The 14165-nt window shown below is 34.5% G+C and overlaps 1 protein-coding gene across 1 annotated transcript in view; it reads left to right on the top strand.

Annotated features, from left to right (window-relative positions):
• The window catches only part of LOC100164519 (reversion-inducing cysteine-rich protein with Kazal motifs), a 48598-nt gene that overhangs the window by 32955 nt on the left and 1478 nt on the right, over positions 1 to 14165 (top strand). The window contains exons 6-14 of the mRNA XM_001942546.5: positions 2481 to 2721; positions 3791 to 3927; positions 5493 to 5751; positions 6522 to 6798; positions 9674 to 10170; positions 11499 to 11703; positions 11824 to 11981; positions 12431 to 12558; positions 12660 to 12922. Of these exons, the coding sequence (XP_001942581.2) occupies positions 2481 to 2721; positions 3791 to 3927; positions 5493 to 5751; positions 6522 to 6798; positions 9674 to 10170; positions 11499 to 11703; positions 11824 to 11981; positions 12431 to 12558; positions 12660 to 12922 (2165 nt within the window). The remainder of the gene's footprint in view (positions 1 to 2480; positions 2722 to 3790; positions 3928 to 5492; positions 5752 to 6521; positions 6799 to 9673; positions 10171 to 11498; positions 11704 to 11823; positions 11982 to 12430; positions 12559 to 12659; positions 12923 to 14165) is intronic.

Genomic DNA, 14165 nt, shown 5'->3' with positions numbered 1-14165 from the left:
AATACGGTTGGTTCAGTATCGCGAGTTATAATTCATGTCAATTAAAAAGGAGGGTAGACGAGAAGATATTTCACGCGTTCGAAAGACGATCTACAGATTACCACCGTGGTCGAAAAATAAAATATATCACTGCGTCTGCCCGTCGACCTGTTGGTACTGTTTTTTTTTATGTGCCTCGCGAGTTTTTTTTCCTGCCATAAACAACTCCGTTCGGTTGCAATGATGTCGTGTTCGACGGCGGTTTATCGTTTTCGTCGTGCAAACATATAATAAACACCGAAGTGTCCCTCGTTTCATATATAGGTACTGCAGAATAGTCTTAGACCGTATCAATTCGGTCAAACATTATATTATATTATAATATTCCTTTTGGATTCCGCAGACCGAAAAACGGTTTATGATTCTCGGCTAATGCGTTATATTTTATAATATCGATGCGCGTTTTTCTATCTATGTAGCACTTTTAAAAGTTTTACGTCACGACGTTATATGTGCACGTGGTGATTTACATCGTTTTGTTCCACTAGAGTTAGTTCAATAACAAAAATCGAAAACCCTCCGGCGTTTAAATTTGTCAAATTACGGTTTTGTTTATTATGAACACACGCTGTGAACATACATCGGATCTGTAAACGTTTTTGAAATTCATTTTAAAACTAAAAAACGGATTAAATTATGGTCTTGCATTATTCGACCCTTTGTGCATACCTATTATATTTTAATGACTATACTATATATTATTATAATAAGATTCAAAAACCCAATATTTTAGAATAAATTAACTTTACTAATTATATAAATAATACAATTTGAGAGCGAATTATAGTCGTGTAAAAGTAAATGTTTTCACATTCCTTAAAATTTATGTCAAAACAACCTTAACGATTTAACGGGATTTTTATTTCGGTACATGGCGTAGCAGTGCGTCTCAATAATCACACATGGTTCATTACGTCGACGGAGAAATATAATTATACAGAGTGACCAAAATTTATATCCCGTGAAAAAATATTCTATTCGTTATTAATTGGCGTTAATAATCAAACTTACCTGCTGAATGCTGATATATGCTTACATTTGGTACACCTTGCATCCGTGTCTCGTCCGATAAACTAGTTAATTATATTTTTCCATCAAAATATGACGAATTCTTCAATTAAGTAGGTACTTAATTGATTTAATTTAACTAGTTAACAAACTAACAAACGAACAATTATGTAAATCAAATTCGTAGCTTCATTGGTATACCTAATATATACAGCAGAGTAGGTCTCCGAGCGATATTCCGATTTCGTTAACAGCTGTTCTCCTGAAAATCGTACTTAGATAATTTTATAAAAACAACTACAATATAATATTATGATATCAGCTAGTACGGATTTGAACCTATTCAACGAAACATATTATAGGTACCGACGAAATATTACGGTTTCTGGTCGCGGATATCACTATCCGTGTGCATGTCCAAGAGACACACTGTACATGTAAGAATCCGGCAGGTAGACTTGGGTAGTATTCCGAATACTTTTTAAATACTTTTTTTTCAAAGTATATTCAATACGGTATTTTAAATACTTTTTACAAGTATTCTGAGTGCAGTATTCGGAATAATTTTTTAACATCCAATATTAATTTTAATATAATATTTTATAACTAATAGATTATAGATAGCCAGATAGGTGTATTTTATCAAGAATATAATAATGTTCATTTATAAACACAGAATTGAAAAAGTAATATTTTTGCTATTGAAATCTAAATCTACTAAAAAAAAGTATTCGAATACATATTCTGAATACTTTTTTTTTAAGTATTCGGAATATGTATTTGAAATACTTTTTAAAAGTATTTTACCCAAGTCTGCCGGCAGGATATGTCTCACCGCGTTTTCCTTTCATATTCATTCAATCGGACAGCTCAAAAAGTCAACTAACTTAAATTTGTTTTCAGTTGAGACACAAAAATAAATATTTTAAATCGTACCAATAACCGTCGATCACTATAATTTATAATACACCAGTGTATCGGTACCAAACATAGGGTGAGACTCCCAAGGTGATGCACTTATTTTCGATTTAAGTGTTAACGATTTGAAAATATTTTTTACAAGTTGAAGTTGACATTTTTACTGTTTTTTTATCGTGATTATGTTTAAAAAGCTGTTTACTCTTTTAAATGACTGCTTACATTTTTAATTTCATATTCAGAAATCAAAACTTAAAATAGTAGCTAATAAACTAATCGTTTGAAATTCAATTTTTATGTACCTATCTCGTACAAATAGCATTCTGTTTAATAATATGAAATTGAAACTGCACGCTGCCGTTTCAAAAAGTGGAAACTCGTGTGACTGTTATAATAATCACCCTGTACATGTATAGAACGTGGGCGTCCATACGTGGGCATTTGTCAAACTCTCAGTGTATTAAATAATATATATATATCTTGTACATTATTTATGCTCGTCGTGTGTTTTGTAGGTCAAAGATACGTGTTGCGGTGACAAAACGGACGCCGTGCAGTGTCAAATCGCGTGCGAGAAATTCCTGGCCAACACGCCGTCCATCAACCGACACGCGGCCAACCAGGAAATCCTCGACCTGTGCTCGGCCGACCGACGGGACGCGCGTTCCGCCACTACCGCCACCACATCGGTCGAGCTGCACCGCCGGTGTACCCGAAATACGACTGCCAGACGTCCGTCATCAGACGGACACAAATGTAAGTCCGGTATAGACTATACGATACCCACATTATAATGTAGGCATCCGGGGCGGGGCTGGAGACGAACGAGCATTTTCTCCCCTCCCCCTTGGCTTTTTAAATCCACATATAAAACGTATAGAAATACTTTGCGTTTATTAGCAACTATTATGATATGTGCTGCAGTATTGATTTATCTATTTCTATCGTTCTTCGTTTTACTTCGGTTGGAATATAATATGATGCACAAACACAATGAATTACAATGATTGATTGTACGATTTTTCACTTATTAATTCCGCACATATTTTTTATGTAAACAGAAAAATCTGGAGACAGATTCAACTAATACATAAAAGCCGGCGTAAATCCGATATCATTTATATTGGTATTCGTCTTTAATTAAGTCCAGAATTGAGAAAGCAAATCATAAAAGTAATCATTATAATTTATTATGTCCATAAGTATTTGATTTTAAAAATTGTGCATTCCATATTTCTACTACCTATTTATAATAGTAATATAACCTGTAACCAATGGCAACCATTTAAATGAACTAAAAATATTTGATTTTCGTAAGCCAAAACTAAATTCATGTGTGAGCCACTCTAGAGCAACCTATAGAGGTTGGAAAAATATGCCGTAAACACTCTACAAATGAGTGTGTGGGATCAGCTAGTATATTATATAGTATAAAATATATTATTAAACCTAGCCCCTCCTATAAAACATTAAAATATAAACCTAAGCATTGTTTTAAATAAGTTTAAATTTCTATTTAGACAAAATTAAAATTAAAAAATTGATAGATAGTAGTATCAATATAAATTCGAATATATTGGTCACAAAAATGTCAATAAATAAAAGTTAGGTTAGTTACAAAAAAAAAAACGCAAATAAAAGTCTTCTCACGATGCTCTATAAAATTATTATAAAGGTGCTTCCTAATACGTCAATTTTAGAAACTTTGTAGAAAAAGTGAAATAATTATTTTTGGTGAGCGGGAAAGGGTGGATTTTACCCATTATCCGGTTACCATAACTGAATACCTAATAAGAACGGCTTTTCTTTTTCTTTTGCCTCGTAGACTTGCACTGTTGCAAGTTGGCCGCGGACACGCAGTGCGAACAAGCCTGTCAGGACAGTCTGCGCAGAAAATTCGACTCAGATGTAGAGGCAGTCGACAGTTTGGAGGGCAGAGGATGCGGATCGCCGTCGTTGGACGTGAGTACACACATAATAATAGTTTATGATTTATTACACATTATACCTACCCCGTATACCAGAAATCCGATTCCAAATTCATGATAGATTTAAATAAGTACAAAATAATTCGTTATAGATTTTAAGCGGACCGCTTGAATGTATTGATTTTACATTAATGTGAAACTCTGAAAACCCTTTTTTCAAAAAAAAAGTTCCAAATTTCAACTTCTATATCATTTTTAATTCTACAATAATTGTAAATTATTTTCCTTTTGTGTCACAACTGTGTTAGTGAGAGGTATATATTATGTTATATATTATGTTTCTTTTTTGTCTTATCTTCTGATAAACAGTATAATTGAATAAGTATTGTATATAGTACCTATTGCAATATTACATGTAAGTAATAAATAAAATAAAAAATGTGTATAAAATGTTTTTTTTTTTCAATAAATTTTTATGTTCCCGCACGGTAAACTATTTTATTTAACAAATATATTTGGTCCAGTACTTTGTCCAGTACTTTGAGTTTGATACACCTAATCTAGATTCTAAGTACCTTCGCGGAAGCATTGCGGAAGCAGTTCCCGCGACGTCGTCGGTTCTAAACTGAAAAAAAAAAAAAGAAAAAGATTCTAAGTACCTATATTATATAGGTATGTGATTACAACACATTTATTTCAACTTTGTAATGTAGACTACTATCGTAGAAAATCTGATAATTATAATTTAAGACATAATTCAAATTACTGTATATGCATAATTTTAATGACCATATCAAATTTCAAAGACGATTATTAAATGTGTACTGATGGAAAACGAAGTAACAAAGTGCTATGGTTGATATTGTGCCTAAATTGTGTTGTTTATGTGAAATTGACAGTCTTTACTAATTAACATAATAGTTGATTATTATTCACTTCATTTCCATGATAGTCATTGATTCAGTGCAAGATAATATGATATCTTAAAAAATATATATTCATAGGCGATACGCGTTAATGTATTCTTATAATTGTAATCACATCATTCATATTCATATATGGTACCTATAATACTAGTTGTAAAACATGTTTTTTTAATGTTTAAATTAAATACCTAATTTTGTAATTTTTTTTTTTTAATACCCATGTTAACTATAACATAATAACTGTAAAACATCAATAATATGATTTTAGAATAAAGTTAATTAAAATTTGAACAAGGATAAAATATCATTACTATCACATTTATATTAATCTTATATACACTAGGTAGGTAATTAAGCCATCAAATATTCTTAAAAGTAACTATATTATTACCATTTGTGAGATTATATTATTTAAGTGCCTACATGTATCATTACATACACATAACTGATTTTCTCATAACATTAAATGTACCTAATATTATTATAGGTACCTATAATAACGTTCATTCGTTCACACGTCAAAAATGTAAAAACCGAATAAAAAATGTAACTGTATATTATTATGACGAAAACCAAATCGATCATTCTCTAACACTTAGAAATAATCTATCATACACATTTTAGGTATAGGTAATATTAGACATGTCAGATTTAATCGATTATTCCATTTTAGGACCGGTTTTGGCAATGTTTCTTGCAAAGCGAACGGGCTGAGCAGAAAGATACGTCGGCGCCGGCACCGATGTCACAAATAGAGAAACTCGGCATGGACAGCGTGAAACTGCATTGTTGTGATAAAGCCACGATAGCGGGATGCCGCAAGCTTTGTTTGAAAACGTTCACTAACGAATGGTCTTCGTCGTGGAACGACTTCAATTCCGAATGTTTGTCTCATCCCAACGAAGATCAATTGCTCAAGTGTTTGGACGACGGTAAGCAACGTTATACTGCACTGCGGCAATTTCCGCAGTTTATTGTTTATTTTATTATACTCTATATACGTGTAGCTTATATAGAAGTATTACTGTACAAAAACGTCTATTGAAAAATGTATTAAACTACATAATAATGCTACTTAAATCCTGATGATATTATTACACAATGATTTATGACTTTCAAGTCACCGGCCAGATGCTTGTTGTACGAGTTATATTTTAATATTTAAATTTTTAATCTTAACCCATAGCCAGTATACCATGTCGGCCTGAACGTAAAAAATTGGATATTAAAAATGAAATTAACATGTCCCTGACTAAATAGGGTTGTCTTGATTCCTACAATTGGCACAACTATTAAAAACTATTTCTAATGGTGTACAAATCGAGATTTACTTGGAATTTATAGATCTACATAATATTATTATTATAATCTAACCTAACCCGAAACTGCAATTTAAAGTAATTCGATTTTTTTCGGAAAAGTGGGATTTCTCGAACAACTGATTAATATATTGTGATTGTTATATTATATAATGAGGGTATAAACTGAATTTTGTATAATAGGTTTTTTTTCTCCAGACGTCAGTTTTTATGACTATCTGTCATTATGATATATTCTTCCCGTTCCCTTGGACGTCGTTATAAGCGATTTCCACTGTATCTACATATAATATAAATTAACGTATAATCTGCAAACGATTTCCACGACCCTGCACTAGCACCGGGCGCTTAAAAAACCGTTTGCTCTTTGTCTCTCAAAACAGTCGAAGAACCGTGCGATCTGGGCTGCGACGGACTGAACTACTGTACGGTGTTCAACAACAGGCCTACGGAGCTGTTCCGGAGTTGTTCGCCGCAGACGGACGACGCGGCCCACTACGACGTGACGCTGTGGCGTCAGCGAGGCACCATCACGCTGTTCAACTACGAGCTGCCGCTGAAGAACATCACAAAGTGCTTGCCTGATAGCTGGAAGGCCGTCGCCTGCATCCTGCAGATACGGCCGTGCACCAGGCAATCTCACGTCAACAAAATTTGTAGGCAAGTATAGAATTTTACGCCGGCCGCCTTGCAGTCGATCATAAGACATACTATGCATGGGTTATGGGTGCATGGACAAATATATGTATTGGGGAGGGGGTGAAAAGGGGACCGTTGCCCTGGGTGGCTGATTTTTTTTTTAATGTTCATTGCGAAACAATTAAATCAATTAATTTTCTGCAATTTATATTTACTCAATTTATTACAAAACTTGTAATTCTTTATATACCATAAAATGGCTGTATTGAACATCGAAAGTGATCTATAACCTCCATTATCAATTATGATAGTATATAACTAAAGAATTTTCTTAGCCAAAATCCAGAAGGAACATCCGAATTTATAACATTTACTCCTATGTTCAATTGATTATCAAAATTGTTTTTTAAAACGAATTAATTTTTTTTTCCCTGGGTGACAAAGTCCATAATATGGCCCTGGGAGAAAGTGCAAACTATTATATATTTTTATATATATTTTTTGGGGAAACTTTATAAATTATATATAATATGTACCGTTCTTTAGACCATTAGAATATTTGTGATATTAAAGTACATTTTTGCCTCGGAGAGCAATTTTATTGTTAGGTCAATTGTTCGCTTTCAAATTTAAACTAACGAAAATAAAATATACAAAACTATTGAACTTAAATTTGCAATCGTATACGCTATACCCTTCTAAAACGCGAAGACACGTATAGACAACAAATGATAAGATCCTCTAAATTATCATTTTTGATTTGTCGTCAATTGCAAGCCGATAGACGATGGTCATGTAGGTTGAGACAGAAACATTTACGCGATAAAATTAAGTATCAAATTTATAAAACTTTACTAGGCATCCGGGGCATTTCGTATGTTGTTATTAATATTAAAATTTTAAAACCTATTATGAGCAATTTAAATATTATTACTGTATATTATATATTATAGTTATAATATTACAGACTTTACAGTTATAACTCGCATACACTAATAAAATATCAATAAAAACCTACGAGATGCTCTGGATAATATATATTTTTTTTTATATTGTAAGATATAGGCCAATTGACTGTAACCGACAACACAAAATTGATTCTTCTGAACGTGTCATGTTGTTTTTACGCTTTTCTTAACGGACTTCGCTAATGAATGTTTCGGTTCAACAAGACTACAGAGAGTTATGTCTTCCAACCGTCGATATCACGTAGGATCTACGAATATATAGTTTATAAATAACGCGAGCGTATAGTTTCGTTTTTGCCATTCCGTCGATGTACTGCGATAGCTGCGTGAGCGGTGTCGTCTTCGTAAGTCGGCGGTCGGACTTCAAACAATCGGAACGGAAAACCAAAAAAATTATAACCCAACAGTTACCGACGCGGTTTTTCTTTTTAATGTCTGCATCCGAACGGTAGGTATGCATATATAGTTGTATCCGATTTATATAACGCGTGTTTTGTCGTCGATGCAGACTAAAAATCTGTCAACTATACGTCTTAATAATAATATTATATTATATATACTATTTTAAACTATCGACGTGATCGTATTTCTCAAACGATTTCAAACTTATGCTTAAGTATATATATATTATTATGTACGCACAATATTCACGTCCGTGGCTATCCGCCAGCCCCCATATTTTATTGCAAACACGCGCGTTTATATATCGACGGAAAACGCTAAACAATTCGTATCGATCGGCCTCTGCTCGTGTGTCTCGTATATTATATGCAATAAAGCTGTTGGCAAGCACGACCGACGTCTGTGTCGTTCCCCACACGGAGGTCTTGATTTATTGTTATTATTTCGTCGGATCACGCGCTATATATATACGTCCGATGGGCTACATAATACGACTACAATATTATACGCATTTGTGCTCGCCGAATACTAAACAACGCGTCACCGCAGCCAGTTTAGGTTATCGAAATATTTGTCGGTATATTGTCACGTCTCAAGAATCGATCACCGTCCGCGTGATTATTCCCTCTCGCCGAACTCCTAAACTTTGACCTAATATAATAACTATTTTAATATCCAACCATAGATAAGGAGCAGGACCTGTGATGACCGAGTGACACAGTCTATACTTATATCATGTAATAATATATCGGGAGGGGAAAATGTATATTTACGAAAATATTACCCTAACTTAACTTCCCAGTCAAAGTATAGATAACGAAATTTCAGCTATTAATTTTAAATCATCGGCTTCTGCCATTTTTGCTATATCTACGCTAACGGTAATACCGTGTGCCACATATACCAGTGACGGATTGGACAGGCTCCTGTCTAGTGGTCAAATTTATATGAAAGTCCAAACAATTAAAAAATTAGCACTCGCAATAAAAATTTCACAAATCAGTCACTTAAGAGTTAAATTACACATTTTATCATCAACTTCGCATTCCCGTATTCAACTATATATACAATCAAGTTTTATTGAATTACACGTCTTGTCACTTTATTTATTTAATTTTATTATAAGTTTACAATATTGCCTTATTAATTATTCACAACCTATTTTGTAGTAGTGCCCTAGTGTTTCGCTTTTATGAACCCATTATATAAATAACTTTAAATATAGGTAATTGTAATATATTTCTATATACGTACACGGCAGACATAAGTACGTAAACGAAATATCTGGGAAGAGTGGTAGCAAGTGTCATAAGTAAAATATTGTTAATTTATAACGGTATCATAGTGTTTCACATCGCGATCTGCATAAAAATATTCGTGTAGGTCATCTATGTATATGGATAATGTCTATAATATGATACATATGTTTACCCTCCCCCCCTCAACACACACCAATGTATACCTGCACACACGTGGTCATTACAAATCACATATAATATAACCTCTCGTTTTTGTGCACAAAACAGGGACGACTGTCTGGAGCTATTGAGCACGTGCCTGGACTGGTCGAACTCAGCGCCAGGGCTTTCGGCGAACGCCCTTTGCGCACGGCTGTCACCTAACTCCGGGCCTTGCGTGCCGCTCGGAGCTTTCGCGGAACTCGGGGCACCTCGGCCGCCGCCGCCGCGATTACAGACGGAACTACAGCACGCGGCGGTAGAAGACTTACCGGAAGTGACCACCCCGTGCAAGCGGAACCCTTGCGCACCGGGCTCGGTGTGCCTGGTCAACCGCGGTTGCAGGATCGGCCGCGGGTGCAAGCCGTACCGATGCGTGGCCGGGTGCAAGGCGGGCGAGGTGTCGCACTTCCTCGTGCCGGAAGACTCGTACGCCCGTATACCAACGTTCAACGGGCAAAAGGGATGCGCCAAGATCTGTCTGTGCACCAAGAGGGGCATCGAAAAGTGCCAGCAGGTGCCCTGTTCTCAGATACAGTCCTGTTGGCTAGTCGGCAAGCCGATCGGTGAGATATTGTATTTATATACAACCTACGAGTTTATACTGCGTATTCAGTGAGGTGACAATTGTGACCCTCAAAAATATGGGCTCGAGACTTATTAATTGTTATATTGTGTCAATCTAGTATATAAATTTGTTTTAAGAACCGACGTGAAACCTAAGCAAATTCCCAAACAGCATTTGGAAACGATAACCCTGTTTCAACGACAATAATATTTTAAAAATAATTTCAAAAATATATGTTTTTCTAAATTGAGTCTGAAAACTGAGCAGATATACCTATTATTCTTTTTTCGTATTATACCAAATGGATATTCTGCAATAGGGAAAATTCATAAGTGCAATAAGAGGGTCGCTAGGGAGGCTTGGGCCTGCGCCTCAGAACAAAAAAAATAGACTATTCCTTATTTAACTAAACGTATAAGTATTCTCATAGCAATTTACAAATAACGAAGATACATAATATCATTTTTTTATAGACATTTCAATTTAAAAAAATAACTTAATTAGATATTTAAACGAAAAATAACAATTCTAGTTATTATTTGTAGGTTATAAGTGTCAAGTATGTCACTTAACATACGCAATACTTTTTCCAGAATATTTAGACTAATTTCAAGCTAATATACTACGGTCTACGATTCTATTTTATATTAAGAATTTTCTATGTGTCAGTATTAAGTCAGCTGGCATTTACTACCTTATTTTAATTTTCAAATCCCGGTTATAACAATCGTGGGAGGTTAAATATTTAGAATGAGAAGATTTTTTTTTTTTTTTGGAAAAATATAATGCATTAGAATTTACATTGTTTGAGCAAATTACATAAAAAAGCTTTCATTAAAATATCAGAAATCAATCAATTAAATCGGACAGCCTGTTGATTGTTGAATACGGAAGTAACGGAAGTTCCACGGACGCCATCGCTCGGTATAGGCGTATAATTATACCTAATCATAATTTGAGATATACTGGTTACTCATCGCTCTGTAAAAAACGCTTTCAAATTGATTTACAAAACAACTAGGTATATAAAATAGCTTTAAAAATAAGTAATAACTATACATATATGTAAACTTTTAGAACTAATTTTATACATTATATATTATAATTTATAGTATTATTATCTATAATTCATAAGATCACTGTTGTGAATTATGATTTATGATATTACCGTTTAGAGAGCTACAGATTTTTTTACTAGTCGTTAAATATGACACCACTCACCGGGTCACCTTATCAAAAGTCGACGGATAACCAGTGTATAAACGCGATTATAATAATATTATGTATTTGAATGAATCAGCAACGGTCGTTTGTTCTGTGTTACAGACCACGGATCTACGTTCGAGATGGACTGCAACACGTGCAACTGCTTCGCCGGCGAGATCACTTGCACGAAGAAACACTGCGAACCCGCGACGGTAAACGCCGTGTCCCGATACAGGCACACCGGACTGCCGTGCAACTGTGCCCCACACCACGTGCCCGTCTGTGGTTCCAACGGCAACACGTACCCCAACTCGTGTTTGGCCAAGTAAGTACACCCGTGTAACCCTCGCCGACTGGCTTGGTGCGGAATATGATTTACATACCACCGCCCATGTAAATACGCGTAAGTATAATTATTAAGCTGTGTCTATTCTGCGTTTTCCAGGTGTGCCGGCCTGTCGGACGTGGACCTCAAGTTCGGCACGTGCTGGAACGACGATCCGTGCGCCGACGACAACGCTTGTCGTTCGGACGAGAGGTGCGTGCCCGCCCGTCAGGTGTGCTTGTCCATGTTGAAGAAGTCTTGCGTCCAATACAAATGTGGTAAGCTATGCTCGCAACGTGAATTGGCCATATAATAAGAGCTGACTCAAAAGACACAAAAATACGATGCCTATTAAAACGCTTTCATGAATTTACGACAAGGCATGAAATTTGTTTTTTTCCATCCCCAAATATCATAAGGTTTTCTCAAAATAAAAACCAAAAAATAAAAACTAAAGCCGTTAAAATGTATATCGGTTACGATATAATATCTATATATTCATATGTTTTATGAAATCAAATTTAACTTGACGAATTTATTCACGTTAATACAATAACATTATGCTTAAATATACTTACATAATTTATAAAATAAACTTAGGGTTCCCTTAAAAAGTTTCGATTACCCACATATATTTCTCCAATAATCGATATGAGGCCAATTCCACGAAATATAATATACTACGTCATATTAATAATACTCAAAACACTCACGTGTACCTATACAGTTTCAGAGAAGACATCGTGTGAGGACGCACCTAAAGGCGTAGTGTGCGACACGGACGGCGGGGAACATTCAAACCTGTGCCACCTGTTGCGGTCCGGAAAAACGCTAGCATACAGCGGCCCATGCCTGGTAAGTCCCCGGGGAAGACTCAGTCATTTTGCTAACCTGTTGTGTAACTAAAATTAACCCTTGACCTATAACAAACCTGACATTTTGTTTCCGGATTATAGGTGGGATGCAACTCAACGGGACGCGTATGCGGCGTAGACGGCAACACTTATCCGTCCGAGTGCGCGGCCTTTGCGGAATCAACGAGCGTCGACTACTCGGGACCGTGTGCGTCTTCCGGGTTCATCGGGCACAACGGTCGGCCCTACTGCGCTGCTAAGGGCGCGGTAGACTGTCCGAAACTGCCTCAGCAAGGATGTCAGGGCATCACGCCACCAGGGGCCTGCTGTCCCAAGTGCGCCGGAGCTCTACAAATACTCTTCAGGTATGTGCATCCCATAAACATATTATATTAATAACCAAATTGTTTCATAACATTTTTTCAATGCGGAAGTTCCTAACCTACTCCTACACTTATCGATAAAAGTGGATAAAAAGTAGACAATTTCCAGTACTTTCCTTTATAATTTGAAAAAAATAACGGAAAAACAGATTTATTTTTACGAAACTCCGGTTTACAATCAAATGGATTTTTTTTTTTTTTATATTATTATACCTCTTTGAGACAAAAATCAACATAATATAGACATGAAATCTTCACTAAATACTCATAGTACATTAATAAAAAGGTGGGTAAGTGGATGTCGCTCTACTGTACAGTAGGTTACAAGTGGGTTACTGTATAATGGATAGTATTAAATTTGAATTCAATGATATAATATCACTGTATAAGAAAAACGATTTTGAGCGGAGACGGTATGTCAGTCTAGGTATAAGGTATCTTATATACTTATCTATGGTATTAAAAAAAAAATTGACCAATAATAGGTATCTATAATAAATTCCAAATTAATCATATCACAATATCCATTAGGTACTTATAACGCGTTATACATCAACAACAAATCGTGGTACTATCATAGATATATAATAGTATACTTTAGAAGTTTCAATAATCAATCAATCAACAATCCCAACAAAATAACTAAAATAGTTATTTCAGGTTTTTTAATATGTAATTTCGTCCAAATTTGAACTTAAAATGACTATAAAAATAAACTGTGCTTATGTATTTCTTAGTATTTTTGGTAACAGAATTAAATATTTACGTGAAATTTTGTTTTACATTTTTAATCCTTAGATATAAAAATTAAACATTTTATAAATTTTTAACTGCGAAATAATTATTAAATTTTAAATTTGATAAATTTTGTCAAAATTCGATCTTTAAATGCTTATAAAAAAAAATTGTGCCTATGTATTTTTAATATTTTTCAACTGCTATTGTAACAATATAAAAGGAGCCTTGTATTAAATTCTTACACTTTTTGGCCGAACAGATAAAATTTTATTAATATTTATAGAAAAAAAAACTAAAAAAATTGAAAACTGACAATGTCCGTAAAGAGCTCAAAAAGTGTCAAATTATTTTCAAAATTTCATCGTATGTAGAAAATACTAATATAAACATTCGGTGAAATTTTCAAGTATCTACAGTCATTCGTTTTTTAATTACTTACAACAAAATAAGAAAATCGTTACTATGAGAAATCCAGTGTAATATGAAA

This window comes from Acyrthosiphon pisum, chromosome A1, assembly GCF_005508785.2.
Source record: "Acyrthosiphon pisum isolate AL4f chromosome A1, pea_aphid_22Mar2018_4r6ur, whole genome shotgun sequence".
In the NCBI taxonomy this organism is placed as follows: domain Eukaryota; kingdom Metazoa; phylum Arthropoda; class Insecta; order Hemiptera; family Aphididae; genus Acyrthosiphon; species Acyrthosiphon pisum.
This window is presented reverse-complemented; position numbering and strand designations above follow the sequence as displayed.